Source organism: Gossypium hirsutum, chromosome A02 (assembly GCF_007990345.1).
Source record: "Gossypium hirsutum isolate 1008001.06 chromosome A02, Gossypium_hirsutum_v2.1, whole genome shotgun sequence".
NCBI lineage: Eukaryota > Viridiplantae > Streptophyta > Magnoliopsida > Malvales > Malvaceae > Gossypium > Gossypium hirsutum.
Window position 1 is genome coordinate 1938076 of NC_053425.1, and position 17895 is coordinate 1955970.

Consider the following 17895-nt stretch of genomic DNA (forward strand, 5'->3'; position numbering starts at 1 on the left):
GAGTGTTATCGGAAGGACTTGATTGGTATAACTTCAATAGTTTTGAGGTGTAATTAAAATAATTTGAAGTTTAAGGATTAATTTAAAATGAGAATCATAGTTTGAGAATGTTTGGTATAATTAACTATAACAAAAAATAGGATTCAGTTTCACGCACAGTGTCAGTGGTATAACTAATTCTATTTCTAATAAAAATAGGAGAAAAAAATTAGAAAAATAAAAATATTAGAAAAGCCCGACTCCCGCTAAAATTCAAAAATCACCAACTGCCTCTCTCTTTCCCGGAAAGATGATGTTTGATGATCCGCAAGAACCGGATATCTCCTTCGCCGCCGATCATTATCCCGATCAAGAACAGGAGAATATCCAATGCTCTCAAGGCCACCGCACCACCTTATCCATTCGCACCCAACAAGGCGGCTCCATCTGCCTCCTTTGCCTCTCTAACCTCATCTCCAACCCACGCGCTCCCACTCTCCATGTCTCCTACGTTCTCTCCCAACTCTCCGACGCCCTTTCTCAACCCCTTTTCCTCACCTCCCTCCTTTCCTTCCACCCTCACTTCCTCATCTCCCCTCTCCTCCACGCGCTCTCTTCCTTCGACGATGATCCCATCGCTCAACAACTCATTGATATAATCTCCGCTCTTTGCGCTTCTGCTAGTGATTCTGTCACCGCAGATTTCATTGCGCAAGTTGCCGAAAAACTCTCTTCTGGCGCGTTAGCGTGGAGTCGAAGGCAGCTTTATATGGTAAGTATGTGTGTTTTGAATCTTTTGATTGTTGTTTCTGTTGCGGATCTGTTTGGATTCTGAGAAACATGAATCATAAGAAAGAATAGCTGGAGTTTGTTCTTATTATTTTCTGTGGTTTAATACGGTGATATTATTATTTTGTTGCATGGTAGTGACTAGTGAGTTTGAACTTGTTATTTGTGGTAGTTTGTGTTTGGTTGCTGAGAAAATTGAAGGAAAAAGAAGAGGAGAGTTTATAAATTTTATGTGCTGCTTTTCCAACATTTGATGTGATCCTTGTTTTTGTTACTCATTCTCTTTCAGTATTATTTTCTGTTTAATTCTCACAGCTACCAGAAAATTAAAAAAACAAAGTTACATAAAACAACATAACACATTTCCCTTTTAAATGCTAGTACAGATATACCAACCAAATGGAGCCTTAGATTTTGATAATGTTGAATAAATAAGGGAAATAAAAAGTGAACTAGGTGCGAAAATGTATTAGGTTCTTTTAGGATGAATTTGGGTAGTATTCGTGCCTAATCTTATGCATAATTTGAGAAAATGAAAGATCATGCAGCATGCTATTTTATTTGGATTAAAGTGCCACTGTGTGAGTGTTCAAGCCGGGTAAGTTTACTTTTTCTTTTTCTAAGTTTTCCATGCATTTGGAGATACTTGGAGTACGCATGTCCGAATATGTCCCGGACATTGGTACTCTAATAAAAGGAGTCAGTCCAACATATTTGAGTTGAAGTGTGAACTTTTCCGTTATTTATTATTCTGAGAAAAATTTAGACAACTGATCTATTGCTATGTTTGGCTATCTTAAATGCCAGCTGCATTGCTTAGGAATTCTTTTGAACTGCCAAATAAATGATCCTTGTATGCACATCAGAGAGAAAGAAGCTCTAGTATCCAATTTGGTAGCTGGTCTTCAATTGCCAAGGTAACAAATAAAAGTTACTGGATACAGATCGTTTGTATTAATTGTGGCTGTTAATTAGTTGTTTCCTACTGCAGCGATGAAATCCGAGGAAAGATTCTTTTTGTTCTGTATAAACTATCTATTCAAGGATATGCATCTAGAGATGGTTTAGGAGCAAATGTTCTTCAGGCCTTTTGTCCTAGTCTGTTGCGTTTGTCAATGGAGGCACTTCTGAAAACCCAAAGAGATGATGTACGATTGAATGGAGTAGGTTTGTCAAATTGCTTTCTACATTGATTTATTTAAAATTTTGTGTCAAGATATATTGAAGCATTTTTCTTGAAGCATAGCCTACGGAAACTACTAAGTTCTGTTACATTCCATGTTGGGAAAGTCTTATGCAACTAGTTGACATCATTTAAAAGTGAATGCCTCCAGTTTGCTTTAACTCACTGCTCTGCATAACATAATGTTTATTAGGGTCTTTATTATGAATGTACTCACCTCGGACATCAAGGCCACCTTCACATGTGCAGCTGTGTTTCATCATGATCATCATAATATATCCTCTTAAACTAATAAATTCTAATCTTGCATTTGTAGCATTTCTAATGCTCTTGGCACAAATTGGATTGTTTGGAAATGGACATGGAAATGATATAAACAGCTTGAGTTCTGATGAAGCAGACCACTTAATGCAAACGATAGAAGATGGACTAGATGAATCCCAATTAAGCGTATTGTTTGCTGAGGCCATCAAAGGCCCACTTCTTTCATCTGACAGCCAAGTGCAAATCAGCACATTGGATCTGATTTTCCACTACTTGACGTGTGGAGATGCTTTCTCCAAACAGATTCAGATTTTGATAGAAGAAAATATTGTGGATTATGTGTTTGAGATATTAAGATTGTCAGGTAAGTGAAGCTAAATCTCGACAGTTAAATGGCATGCAAGTCTCCTCAGTGAGTCAAATAACCCAAAATACTGCTTTCAATAGCGCTCCAAAGAAAATAAGATTGTAGTTTAGTTTTTGAAGTTTTGTTGCATTCTGTTTTAATCAAAATCAGTATTCTACTTAACTAGTTCTATTCAGGCAAATTAGTCACGAAAGCAGTGTATCATTTTCGAGTTCTATCATTATTTGTTGACCCCGTTCATGTGTGCTCGACATAGAATTATACAGGTGTATATTATGCGAGCATGGTGCCTATGTTTGTACACGGACATTACATGTATGCGTGCATATGTATGTCCATTTGTGATAATTATATCATGCCACGAGGCTTTTGCATTAATGAAATTCTACTCTTGTTAAACAGAATGCAAGGATCCCCTTGTCTACTCTTGTGTTAGGGTTCTTAATCTCTTTCCCTGTACTGAGCAGTCTTTCAGACAAAGGCTTATTATTGGTTTCCAAACTCTGATTCCGGTGCTTCGTTATGTGGCTGAAGTTCCTTTCCATCCTGCTCAAACATTCACACTTATGCTTATACAAAACTGTGTTTCTGATTGCCCTGGAATAGCATCAACCTCTAATATTGAAGAATTAGCTCTTATTTTGTCAAGGATGCTTGAAAGGCATAGAGATGGGGAAATTGGCATGATTCCAGAGACTTTCCTATTGGTTTGTTCAATCTTTGTAGCTCTTTTAAAATTCCCTTCTTCTCAAGGGGCTTCAAATCTTGCAGCATTTCTTCAAGAATCATTGAAACATGCTGTTTTAGCTTGTCTGACTATCTCTGAGAAAGATCCAGGTCAACTCTTACATTGTTTATACCTTCTTAAAGAAGCATATTCATACAGTCACGAAGCGTGCTGTGCAAACACATCTAGCAACTTGGAACTGCGAACTTGTATTGTGGACATATGTACCTCACATATATTACCTTGGTTTTCCATGGCTGTTAACGAACTTGATGAGGAAACTGTCATGGGGGTATTCGAAACATTCCATTTTATACTGATTCAGAATCCTGATGTCCAAGCAACAGAACTAGCAAAAGTCCTACTTTCATCCTCTTGGTTCTGTTTTTCATTTGGATGTCTCGGACTATTTCCTGCTGAAAAGATGAAATGGAGAGTATATCTAATGCTCAGTTCACTTGTGGAAGTTCTTTTGGGAAATCAAGCTGGACAACCAATTAGAGATGCTGTTTTTTCTCTTCCATCTGATCCTATTGATTTGCTGTTTCTGCTTGGGCAGAAGAACTCCCATGATTTAGATTTGTCTTCTTGCCAAGCTGCAGTTTTGTTGCTTTTGCATTTCAGTTGCCTGCATGATGACTGGTAAATGAGCTGCCAGGTTCTTTCATCTTATTCATGTTGCATTTTTAACATTTGCTCTTCACCTTTATTTCTTACTGTTATTGATACCTTCCGCAGGCTTGCAGATGAGAGATCGGTTTTAGCTTCTCTGGAGCAATATATTCTTGTTAACAGTGGAGATTTCCTCTCCGGGAGCATTGATTCCTTGACAATGATGCAAGTGTTGAATCTTTACGGCCTATGTAGAGGTCTTGCTAAGGCAAGCAATCAAGTTTCTCACAGCCTGGAAGCTGAGAGGATCTTGTTCCATATGCTGTGTCAAAGTGAATGGGATTTGCCTTCTGCAGTGATTCATCCAGTTGCAGTGACATGGTTGTTCCAACAGGAGAAAATCAGCAAACCATTATCATGCCAACTTCTAAAATTCTGCAGAAGAGATTGCTCAGATGGAAACAGAATACTCATCCATAGGGACAATAATCAAACTATAGATGTAAGAGTAATTGCAGACTTGGTAGCTAGGAGAGATAACCATGCTGCAAAGCTTTTGATGTGTTTATTGGTAGAGCTTGCTGAGGAAGGAGCCCAAAATCAAGACATTATAGCAGTAGTAAATCTTATATTAACAGTCATTAACATCTTTCCAACTGCCTCGGACCAACTATGCTTGCATGGAATAGGCAATGCAATATTAATGGTAGTTTATTACAATTCAAGTCATTCTTCTTCCTCAGAGTTACTTCTGGCCACCTTACTTCTGCTATTTAACATTCTAAGTACAGTGCACCATGAAACACTTTCTGATGGCGAATCTTGGCTTGCATTGTCTACAAAGGTACCGTGTCAGTTTTCATTTTAATGTGTACTCACGGTTTCAGCAAATTAATGAGTCTTTTACTTTCTTTGTAGTTGATAGACTGCTTAATTCCTGCAGTTAGAAAGTATGGCTGGAATCATGAAGGTCTACTTTTAGTGGGAATTCTCTCCTTGATTTTGCATAATTCTTCTAGCCATGCACTCATTGAGGCTTCGAAAAGTATAATTTTCAATGCTTCCTTGATCTCTACCATCAACAGCACAGTCCAGGTTGTCTCTTCAAAGGGACCTGCTCTAATAGAGCATGATGAGGGAACAAGCTCTGGCGAAAACCTAATATTTTTACTTTTGTTATACTACTTCACCTTAAGATGGTAAGCACCTTCTTATAACACTCTTCTATAAATCCATGCTGTGTAAACTAACTTCTTTATTTTCAGCTTCCATGCCGTTTTACCAGAGGTTCCAGACTGGGAAACTTTCCTCAAGTCGCCAGATATGGCACAACCAGTTTCCATAATCAATATTCACTTCCATGATTTGTGCAGGATGATACATTTTGGGTCTCCAATGGTCAAGCTTGTTGCTTCATCTTGCCTGTTGGAGTTTCTTTCAGGAATATCATATCAGAAAAAAGGGAAACATGTGGAGTCACAGTGCTTCATGGGTTACATAATGTCCATAATGACTGTATTAGAAGGTCAGGTATTTAACGATAACATTCGGGTAGCAATGAACTGTTGCCTTTGCTTATCAATAATTTTAGGGTGGGAAAAAGAACTAGAAATGCAGGAATCAAGAGTTGTGAGAAGTAGCTGGTATAGACTAATTGTGGAGGAAATGGCTATGTCTTTGGCAGTTCCATGCTTAGCATCAAAATCATTCATCAATTACCACAAACCTGCTGTTCATCTTACTGTCGCATTGCTAAAACTCGAGAAGATTCCCGAGTGGATCCGAACCGTGTTCGATGACGTTTCCATATCTTGTATAATCGAAAACCTTAAAGTCATGGATGTTACCCCTGAGATGGTGCTTTTATTTCGAGCTCTACTAAACTCTGGATTCTTGAAGGCAGAGCATATAGCCAGTCTTAATCATGTATTCCAGGTAACATTAATTGTTTCTTTTGCCTATCACGAAGAAACAAAATATGTTGATTGATATTTTATCCACACTCAAGGGTGAATGTCGAATATATGACCGTAACCGGTCCCTATATCTATGTTATTTTTCGTATTGTAGGCATGCAGAAAACGCATGTACAACAACAGTAAAGAACATACGACAGATAAGAATGATCAGAAGAGTGTGACGTGGTCAGATGAGGTGGGAGAAATTTGTGAGTATCTCATTCACTTGATGGTATCTTCTTCAGACACAAATTCTGGGAACAAAAGATTGTTTCAAGAAATAGAAATGTTTTTCCGCAGTTTAACAGAAGAAGGTAGTACAGCTCAACTATAACCTAGTTAAAAATATTCTTTTAATTTTTTTTTTCGTTTTGATTTTCTTGATCTCCTGTCTGAGGTACTAATAGCTAACATAGAATTAAGTGCTTGGCTTCAAAACTATGCACTAAAATAGGTGACATATCAGAAGGAAACATATACACTTAATACATAGCATTATGTCTTGAATTATGGTGTGGGTAATGTAGGGAAACTCATATTCTACTTGTAGTTTCAAGTTACTACACAATTCAATAGAGAGGTAAGAAGGTAAATAGAGATTATAATTTTCTTATTTGTTTACAAAAGTCAATTCTTCATAAACTTTATTAATTACAAATAAATAGTGACAACTCAAATCCAACAATCTTAACATAAAGAACTTACTTAACATTAATATTTAATGTCTAAAATCCTATTAACATGTCTCAAAAATAATAGATATAATTAGAACTTGAATTTATCAATATATGAAAGGTTAAATTATAAGATAATCCCTGTTTTTATCAGTTTGTGTGAATTTAATTTATCTACTTTTATTTGCTCAAAATTTATCTTTCAACTTTTCTAGTTGGTATTTTCAGTCCTTTGGTTAACTTCCTCCATTAACTTTGTTTAAAGAATAGATATAATTACAAATTTAGCTCCTCCACCTTTACAAGTCAAGGATACAATTCTCTCACTGTTGAGCATTCACTTCACCCTCTCACCACCGTCGAGCCGCAACTCAACACCAATCCAATTACCCCTACTACACAGATGTCAACAACCCCCGTACAAAGCACGATTCCTCCTGTGACCACTATACCAAACATGAATAGTTTACCACCTCCCTTTCCTCAATCGTCTACTGTTAATATCATACCTTCAGCTTCTCATCGGCTTGAACCTCATGCTTAATGTTCGATCCAATTCCAGTACCTCATGAATACATTCCGAGCCCATCAACAAGCATTGGATAAAACACTATGACAGATTGAACAATTGATTCTACTTTAAAAGGGAAAGAATATTATATGGACACAGATCAACTTACTCTAGACGACTTAAATTACAAAGAGGACAAACAAGCAGAGCAGAAAATAAAACTCATCTATTTAGACCCCACTCAAGTAGATTCGGCCATGAACATTATTGCTCACTGTTGCGGAAAGGATCGATTCGAGAACTCCGATATGACTACAAGTAAATTGACCGGAACGAAAAATAAAGTGAACACAAGGATTTACGTGGTTCGGCTTTAATGCCTACGTCCACGGGCAGAGGCGAAAAAGAAATTTCACTATAACAAGATGAAGATTACAAGTGTTTTACACTCAAGACACAACCCGAGAACCTCACAACTCTCAACCCCTATAGAAAACCCGAAAGCTAAAATCCTAGCTTTCAAAGAACAAGCTTTGCTCTCTCTTGGTTTGGGATGATGAATATGGCTAATGAACCTCTCTATTTATAAGAGAGTTCAAGGACATAATTGTCCAAAACTTTGGCAAAGATTTGTGGTTGAAAATGGACACCAACAACCATCCACTAATCCACTACCACCAACAACCCACTACCAACAACAACAATCCACTACCAATTTTAAGCCATTTCTTAACAAATCTCCACCTTGGCTTGAAATTTACCAAGCTGAACATCATAGTGAATTCCTCGAACTGGATCACCTCTTCCAAACGCCTCTCTGGCGCTAATCAATCCCGAATACCTATCAAGTCCAAGCAATGCTTGAACTTATATGCAGGGATCACCTTAGTTAACATATCTGCAGGATTCTTCTCGGTAGCAACCTTGCTGATAACAATGTCACCTTGCGTAACATGTTCCCGAACAAAATGATATCTGACATCAATGTGTTTGGTCCGTTCATGAAACATCTGATTTTTAGTCAGATGTATGGTACTCTGGCTATCGCAAAATACAACAGTGAAATCCTGTTGTAAACCCAAACTGCTTACTAGACCTTTCATCCACAATGCTTCTTTCACTGCTTCTGCTAACGCCATATATTCCGCCTCAGTCGTAGATAAGGCTACGGTAGACTGTAACACAGCTTTCCAACTAATGGCTCCTCCAGAATAAGTGAAAACATAACCCGTCAGAGATCTTCTTTTGTCCAGATCTCCAGCATAATCAGAGTCCACATAGCCCGTGACACTGCTGGTGCAGTCACTCTGATCATATACCAAGCATAAATCTGCAGAACCTCTCAAGTACCTGAGAATCCATTTCACGGCCTGCCAGTGTTCCTTGCCAGGACAACTCATGTATCTGCTGACCACACTAACTGCATGTGAAATGTCTGGACGAGTGCAAACCATTGCATACATCACGCTTCCAACTGCACTCGAGTATGGAATGTGAGACATTTGCTGCTTTTCTTCATCAGATTGTGGTGACAACTCTGCAGAGAGTTTGAAATGTGGTGCCAACGGAGTACTCACAGTTTTCGCTTTATCCATGCCGAAGCGTTGAAGAACCTTTTCAATGTAGTTCTTCTGCGACACACGAAGCTTGCCCGCCTTGCGATCTCTGTGAATATCCATGCCCAAAATTTTCTTGGCAGCACCCAGATCCTTCATCTCGAACTCACCACTCAACTGCGACTTTAACTTGTTGATTTCCGACATGTTTTTGGAAGCAATTAACATGTCATCAACATACAGCAACAAATAAATGTGCGAACCATTTGAGAGCTTCCGATGATAGACACAAGCATCATAGTCACATCTTGTGTAACCATGCTGAATCATGAAGCTATCAAACCGCTTGTACCACTGCCTTGGGGATTGTTTCAATCCATATAAAGACTTCTTTAATAGACAGACATGGTCTTCTTTACCAGGAACTGTAAAACCCTCTGGTTGACGCATGTAGATTGTTTCCTCGAGCTCACCATGCAAGAACGCCGTTTTTACGTCAAGCTGCTCAAGTTCTAGATCAGACTTGGCCACCATGGCAAGTAATACACGAATGGAAGAATGCTTTACGACTGGGGAGAAAACTTCATTGTAGTCAATCCCCTCTTTCTGAGTGAAGCCTTTAGCAACCAATCGTGCCTTGAATCTAGTTGCTTCAACCCCTAGGATGCCTTCCTTTTTCTTGAAGACCCATTTGCAACCAACTATCTTCTGGTTACTTGGCGGCTTAACCAACTCCCAAGTATGGTTCTTGTGAAGAGATTCTATCTCCTCACTCATAGCAATTGCCCACTGTGCCGACTCATCACACGTGACAGCCTCATTATAACTGGAAGGTTCTATACCAATGGACTCCGCCACACTGAGCGCGAAAGACACCAGATTAGCGTAACGCGGATTTGGTTTGATTTGTCTCTTCGTTCTTCCAGTGGCAATGCTATATGGTTTTTCTTGAGGTGACTCATCTTCATCGGAATCTTGCACCTCAACTTGATCATCCTGGACTGAAGTACCTTCCGTAGGAATTGGAGCGTCCACCTGACACTCCACCTGCTTCTCAACACCGTGATCTCCCATTCTATCTGACTCCTCCTTTTCCCGGGAATTTGTGGTGGATCGAAGCATGGATGACTCATCAAAAGTCACATCTCTGCTGATGATGAACTTGGACGAAACCGGATCAGGACACCACAACCTGTATCCTTTCACCCCTTGGCCGTATCCAAGAAATATGCATTTCTTCGCCCTCGGTTTGAGTTTTCCCTCATTTACATGAGCATACGCAGGGCAGCCAAACACTCTTAAACCAGAGTAATCAGCAGGAGAACCAGACCATACTTCCTCAGGAGTCTTCAGCTCAATAGCTGTTGACGGAGATCTGTTAACCAAATAACAAGCAGTATTAACAGCTTCAGCCCAAAATTCTTCACCGAGCCCAGCATTTGATCGCATGCAACGAGCTCGCTCCAAGAGAGTTCTATTCATGCGTTCTGCAACTCCATTTTGTTGTGGTGTTCGACGAACAGTGCGGTGTCTCACTATTCCTTCATTTTTGCAGAACTCATTGAATTCACCTGAGCAAAACTCCAAGCCATTATCCGTCCGGAATCGCTTGATCTTCTTTCCTGTTTGATTTTCGATCAAAGCTTTAAATTGCTTGAAGTTGATGAGAACCTCATACTTGCTCTTCAGAAAATACACCCAAACCTTTCTCGAGTAATCATCGATAAAGGTAAGCAGATATCTGTAACCACCTTTAGAAATTGTCGGAGAAGGCCCCCAAAGGTCAGAATGGAAGTAATCCACTGTGCCTTTTGTCTTGTGAATCCCAGTGCTGAACTTTACCCGAGTCTGCTTACCGAAGACGCAGTGCTCACAGAAATTCAACTTTCCTGTACACTGCCCAGACAATAATCCTCGTTTGCTTAGCACCGATAAGCCTCTCTCGCTCATATGCCCGAGCCGCATATGCCATAACTTCGTGGTGTCAGAATCTAGATCATCTGATGATGACACTCCCGCAACACCTGTAACCGAGGAACCATCGAGGAAGTAAAGGCCCCGCTCCAAATTACCACGTATCACAGTCAAAGCACCCGAGAATACCTTGAGAACTCCACCTTCAGCAGAGTACCGAAAGCCTTTCTTGTCCAACGTACTCAAAGAGATCAAATTTTTCTTCATTTCTGGAATGTGCCGAACATCAGTTAGAGTTCTAACAATACCGTCAAACATCTTTATACGAACTGTGCCAATCCCCATGACTTGACATGCGTGGTCATTTCCCATTAGTACTGAACCAGAATGCTTCTCGTATGTTGAGAATGCATCTTTCGAAGTACTTATATGAAATGTAGCTCCCGTATCAAGAATCCATCTCCCACCAGCGTAAGAGTCGGATACTGCAAGAACGATCTCGGCATCACTTGAAGAATCTGCATCAGCTACATTCGCACGATCATTTTGTTGCTCCTGTGATTCTGATTTCTCCTTCCTTTTCGGACAATCTACCTTCATGTGCCCGTACTTCTTACAGTAGTAGCACTGTATTCTCTTCTTGGACTGCGATCTAGGATGGCTTTTACTTGAACTTCCACCCTTTGCCTTGGATCTTCCTCGAGCAACCAAGCCTTCGCCTTCATTGTTTTCGACCACCTTACCAGTGATTTTCTTCCTCAACTCACTGGAACTTAAGGCATTTTTCACCTCCTCTAGAGTCAGGTCATCACGACCGTACATCATTGTATCAACAAAATTCTCATACGAGGGAGGCAAAGAACACAAAACAATTATTGCTTGGTCCTCATCATCGATTTTGTTATCGATATTATTCAAATCCATGATAATGGAATTGAATTTATCCAGGTGCTGGGAAACAGGTGTACCTTCCTCCATCTTCAGGGCATAGAGTCTTTGCTTGAGGTAGAGCCGGTTCGTCAATGACTTCGTCATGTACTTGCTCTCTAACCGGAGCCACAAACCGGACGCGGTTTTCTCATCCGCTACTTCTCGTAGCACTTCATCTCCTAGACATAGCAGAATAGCACTATGTGCTCTTTCTAGCATGTCATCCTTTTGCTCTTCCGAAAGCGTGCTTGGTAATTTATCTTTACCAGACAATGCTTTTAGCAATCCTTGTTGAACCAGCACTGCCCGCATCTTGATGCGCCATAAACTGAAACTATTTTTCCCGGTAAATTTCTCGACATCATACTTAGTCGATGAAACACTTGTAGCCATAATTTGGAACCTTTGAATGAATGATAATATTTTCTTCCTGATGTGAAAGATCAGACAAAGCTGCAGTCACAGGGCAATTCAGAAAATATTATCACTCCTTCAACTACGCTCTGATACCAATTTGTTGCGGAAAGGATCGATTCGAGAACTCCGATATGACTACAAGTAAATTGACCGGAACGAAAAATAAAGTGAACACAAGGATTTACGTGGTTCGGCTTTAATGCCTACGTCCACGGGCAGAGGCGAAAAAGAAATTTCACTATAACAAGATGAAGATTACAAGTGTTTTACACTCAAGACACAACCCGAGAACCTCACAACTCTCAACCCCTATAGAAAACCCGAAAGCTAAAATCCTAGCTTTCAAAGAACAAGCTTTGCTCTCTCTTGGTTTGGGATGATGAATATGGCTAATGAACCTCTCTATTTATAAGAGAGTTCAAGGACATAATTGTCCAAAACTTTGGCAAAGATTTGTGGTTGAAAATGGACACCAACAACCATCCACTAATCCACTACCACCAACAACCCACTACCAACAACAACAATCCACTACCAATTTTAAGCCATTTCTTAACACTCACCTCATTGCCAAAGGAAGGAATCAGCTGGTAGCCTTTTCTGTAATAACACCAATGTGTTCGTATGGACAACCGAGTGCATGCGCAGTATTGATCCAAGATCACTACGGATTTTGTAGCAGAGTGAAACTTCGCAAGGATCCACGGACCACTACGGATCAAGAAACTAATGCTATAGCTGAATTTGCAAACACTGAACAATTGTTAACTTTATGCACAGACCGGATCATCTGTGAAAAAAGGATCAAGAGCATAAATAATCCTGACTGATCCCATAGGGCATGGATATCACTACTGCCTCTCATTAGCCTTTCTGCAACCAATGACACAGTGGATTATGGAGCTTTGCTGGCCGCACTTGTCTTGGCTCATTCCCTCGATGTACAGTATTTGCAAGTTTTTGTCGATTCCCAACTGGTATTTAAACAACTCAAAAAGAGAATACGAGGTCAAAGGCAACACATTGATGGATTATCACAAGGCCCTGCAAAAACGAATGCAAGATATACAGTAAATCACCATCAAACAAATACCACATGCTAAGAAATAGCAGGTAGACACGCTTTCCAAAATGGCTTACACCTTGGAGGTTGGACAATGGGGGAAATTGATTACGAGCTATCATGAGACATAAATTACATCAAAACCCCTGGCTCATGGATGACACCAATCATCAATTGTCTAACAGGGAAATATGTAGATATAGTTACCTAATCATTCAATTTTTGTCTTTTTTTTTGTCTTTAGTTGAATAACTAAACAACTTTTAAAATTGACATAATAATAATTTAACATTAAATATTTATACTTTTTATCAATTTAGTCTTGATTTTAAAAATTTAACCCTTAACATTTAGTAATTCAGCCTTTTTTTGAAATTTTGTTTTCTTTTGTGTTTTTTTATTAATTGGTATTAGTTTATGTGTTAATAGGTAACACAATTGAAATGTGATGGTTTCATATTCGCTGTCCCCTGTCATGAGCGATGCCACCGGCCTAAAGCAATTCATGTCCGCTGTTGGCGAAATGGCACGTGGTGCAGACATCCCCTCTATCCCTCTTGTATGGGAAAGACATCTTTTAAATGCTCGAGACCCACCACGAGTCACATTCACCTACCCCGAATATGACGAAGTGGAAGTTGCCACCACCAGCGCCTCACCATCGAACAACATGGTTGAACATTCCTTTTTCTTTGGCCCTGTTGAAGTTTGTTGGAAATTGGCCTGCATGCAGCATGTGAAGAAGCCAAAGTGTCAACATGCAGCCCATACAAATTCAAGCACATGAGTTATCCGGGTAAAGTATGTACAAGAATTTATACACATAAGTTACCCGGGTAAAGTACGTGTAACTGAATCTGTTTGTTTTGGTTCTTTTGTAACCAAGTCTATGAAATGTGTTCTAGTTCGTTTTGAACTTAGTTTAAGCCTACATTTGATGTAGTTTGATGATGGAGGAGCTGATGATCAACTTTACTTAAGTGTACAAGTTTAGTTTTGCAAGTTTCAATGTAATAAGTGGAGTTAGGTAGTGTTTAGGTAAAGGATTTGTTGATCTTCTGACCAGCCAAATGACTGGTATATGTAATGGCTTTAAACCAATGTTTAAAACGAATGAAATCATCAGATTTTCTTCCATATGCTCCATTCTTCCTTTGCCTTCTAAAAATTCTAAGTTCTGTTCTCCATTCTTGACAGTAGCTAAAAGCTTGAACTTCAAGCATTTTTCCTTCATATTTTACTCGGGTATAATACGTTGCTGCTGGTGCTCTGTTTGAGATTCTTACTTTACCCGGTTAAAGTGTGTTGAAACTCCAACAATTGGTATCTAGAGCTGCATTCTTAAGGGACCTGTTCTAGCAAACTTTAAAAAAAACGATGGCTTTATCAGGCTTCTCACCAGCTGCACCTCCAGTTTTCAATGGAGAAGGATATCACATTTGGGTAGTCAAGATGAGAACCTACCTCCAGACATTTGATCTATGTGAGGTAGTTAACTCAGATGTTGAACCAGAACCATTGGGAGCAAATCCAACAGTGGCTTAAATGAAGCAGTACTCTAAAGAAAAAAGTAAAAAGCACAAGGCTATGTCATGCATTCAGAACTGTGTTTCTGATGTTATTTTCACCAGGATCATGGCTTGTGAGACTCCAAAGCAGGCCTGGGACAAGCTTAAGGAGGAGTTCCAACGTACTGAGAGGACAAGACAGCAGCAGTTGTTGAACCTGAGAAGGGAGTTCGAGAACTTAAAGATGAAGGAAGAGGAAACTGTCAAGAAGTATTCAGACAGAATTATGGCTGTAGTAAACAGCATAAGGCTCCTTGGTGAGCATTTTAGTGAAGCAAGGATTGTGGAGAAAGTGCTCTCTACCTTACCAGAAAGGTATGAGGCAAAAATATCCTCTTTAGAGGACTCAAGAGACTTAACCAGCATCACTTTAACCAGCATCACTTTAACAGAGCTGATCAATGCTCTGTATGTACAAGAGCAAAGGAGGGCCAGCAGACAGGAGGAGCACTAAGAAGGTGCCTTTCAAGTCGAAGCCAAGTCTGCCTCGAGCACCTTTTCTTACGAAGGCAAGAATACCTGGTCAAACGAGCCTAAAGCAGATGGTGCAGGAAGATATCCACCCTGTCCACACTGCAGAAGGGCAAGTCACCCGGGTAAAGTATGTTGGTTCAGGCCTGATGTGGAGTGCAGATTTTGCAAAAAGATGGGTCATATAGAAAGGGTTTGCAAAAACAAAGGCAGGCCAAGATACAACCAACCCTAGCAGCCAAGAGCTGAAGCTCAAGTAGTAGAAGAAGACAATGACCAAGAAGAACAAGTTTTTGCAGTTTCTTGTTCAGCTGTTAAAGGAAAAGCTACAGATGGATGGTTGATAGACAGTGGTTGCACAAACCACATAACCCCTGATGCTAGCATTTTTAAGTCAATTGACAGAAGCTTCAAAACAAATGTGAAGGTCGGAAATGGACACTTCATCAAAGTTGAAGGCAAAGGAGATGTGCTGATAAGCACTCTTACAGGTACCAAACTTGTTAAAAATGTCTTGTTAGTGCCTGAAATTGATAGAAATTTGCTTAGCATTGCTCAACTGCTTGAGAAGGGCTATTCAGTTGTATTCAAAGGTAAAGAATGCCTGATTAGTGATCCTAGTGGATCCAAGCTCATGACAGTAGCTATGACAGAAAAAAGTTTTATTGTGGACTGGAATAAGAGTCCAGATAGTGCCTACACAGCTGCTGCAGATGAATCCAAGTTGTGTCACAAGAGGCTTAGCCATGCCAACTACATGTCAATGGCTCAGCTAACCAAAGAAGATTCGGTTGAAAATTTCACTAATTCAGTTGAGAAAGAAAGGAAATTTTTGACACTCAAAGAGGTGCATGATATGCATGGGAACCAAACATCTGCTCAGATAAAAGAATTAGAAGCACCTGTAACTAGCTTGGAACTTGAGTTGAAATCATTGCAAGCAATTAACAGAGATATGGCGGAGTAGTTAGAGAACAAAGCAAGTGAAGCAGAAAAACTGGGAGAACAAAATATAAGACTCCAATCCCGTATTTCAGAACTCAAAATAATGTTAGAAAAGAGAGAAAAAGAAATTTTTATTCTCACGAAGAAACTTGAGGATCATAACAGTGAATCATTGTTTAGTGTGAAGAACTTGACTGCTCAGGAAAATAATCTGCTATCAGAGAAGGAGACGTTGCAAGCTGAGAAGGCTCTGTTGAAAGAAAATTTTGCATTTGAAGGTGATGAAGCATCAAATCAAGTACAGAGGTTAATAGATGAGGCAAACACATTGCAGCAACAGCTGGAATCTCTTCATATCCAGAAAGCAAAACTGGAATTGCAGTTTGAGAGAAAGAAACAAAAGTCATCCGAAAAACTGAATGAAATGGAGAATCAAAAATCAGAGTTGAAGCAAATGGTCGAGGACCTTCAAAGAAATTTGGAAGCAAAAGGAGATGAGAAAAATGATTTAGTGAACCAAATCATCAGAGAATGCTTAAAGAACAAGAGTTTGTAGCATGCAAGCCAAGGAGGAGTGTTGGAAATTGGCCTACATGCAGCATGTGAAGAAGCCAAAGTGTCAACATGCAGCCCATACAAATTCAAGCACATAAGTTATCCGGGTAAAGTATGTACAAGAATTCATACACATAAGTTACTCGGGTAAAGTACGTGTAACTGAATCTGTTTGTTTTGGTTCTTTTGTAACCAAGTCTATGAAATGTGTTCTAGTTCGTTTTGAACTTAGTTTAAGCCTACATTTGATGTAGTTTGATGATGTAGGAGCTGATGATCAACTTTACTTAAGTGTACAAGTTTAGTTTTGTAAGTTTCAATGTAATAAGTGGAGTTAGGTAGTGTTTAGGTAAAGGATTTGTTGATCTTCTGACCAGCCAAATGACTGGTATATATAATGGCTTTAAACCAATGTTTAAAACGAATGAAATCATCAGATTTTCTTCCATATGCTCCATTCTTCCTTTGCCTTCTAAAAATTCTAAGTTCTGTTCTCCATTCTTGACAGTAGCTAAAAGCTTGAACTTCAGGCATTTTTCCTTCATATTTTACCCGGGTATAATACGTTGCTGCTGGTGCTCTGTTTGAAATTCTTACTTTACCCGATTAAAGTGTGTTGAAACTCCAACAAAGTTTCACTTCTTCGTAGGCCCCTCCCTCTCCACCTTCGAATTGCACCAAGTTCGAACTCTTTAACAGCTTGCTTTTGGCGCTGTCGAAACCATTGCTTTAAATCTTGACCCTAACAAAGAGGTACGTTCAAAATTTTATCCTTCATTGCGATGTTATGGAATGGTTGTCTCCCCAGCAGCAGTAAAAACCTCTGCCACAATCCATTAGGGTATATAGTAGAATAAATAAAGCAAGCAAAAGCAAGTGTGACACTGGAATATGTGAAATCATTGGCAGCTTTAATTGTGATTAGGGGTAAACGACTCCATTTTCCGGATGATGTCGAGTTGTATGTGATATCCGATAACAAACATCAGATTCGAAGATGTCGATTTCGGATGGGGTAAGGCAGTTTTTGGAGGGCTAACAAAAGCCATTGGAATGATCAACTTTTTTCATACCAACTAAGACTAAGAAAGGAGAAAGGAGAAGTTGGAACTTTGGTACCAATTTGTTTACCAGCTCCAGCCATTGAAAGGTTTGCCAATGAATTGGACAACATGTTGAAACACTAACAAAATGAGGGTAAGATGAATAAATTCTATGTAATAGTGTAAGGATGAGTCCTGAGAGTAGTAAGGTTGAGGAAAAATTAATCGAAAATCAATTCGAATTATAGTGTTAAATTCTTTTTTGGTCCAATTTTTATTGAATTTGGTTCAGGTATTAGTTAAATAAATTTGGTTAAACTACAATTATTCAAACATAATGGAATCGTATTATTTTCCCTTTCTCCAGCA

The 17895-nt window shown here is 39.4% G+C and overlaps 2 protein-coding genes across 2 annotated transcripts; both read left to right on the plus strand.

The window, feature by feature from the left end:
* Positions 1-38: 38 nt before the first annotated feature.
* On the plus strand, positions 39-6458 carry LOC107927381 (protein PUTATIVE RECOMBINATION INITIATION DEFECT 1). Its single transcript, XM_041088287.1, has 9 exons — positions 39-751; positions 1576-1685; positions 1760-1935; positions 2268-2579; positions 2985-3951; positions 4048-4765; positions 4840-5120; positions 5187-5856; positions 5992-6458. The coding sequence occupies exons 1-9, from the start codon at positions 290-292 to the stop codon at positions 6211-6213; spliced, it is 3918 nt and encodes a 1305-aa protein (XP_040944221.1). The 5' UTR covers positions 39-289; the 3' UTR covers positions 6214-6458.
* A 7863-nt stretch (positions 6459-14321) lies between these two features.
* Positions 14322-15950, plus strand: LOC107927380 (uncharacterized). Its single transcript, XM_016858433.2, has 4 exons — positions 14322-14432; positions 14547-14834; positions 14932-15108; positions 15222-15950. The coding sequence occupies exons 1-4, from the start codon at positions 14322-14324 to the stop codon at positions 15948-15950; spliced, it is 1305 nt and encodes a 434-aa protein (XP_016713922.2).
* Positions 15951-17895: the final 1945 nt, after the last annotated feature.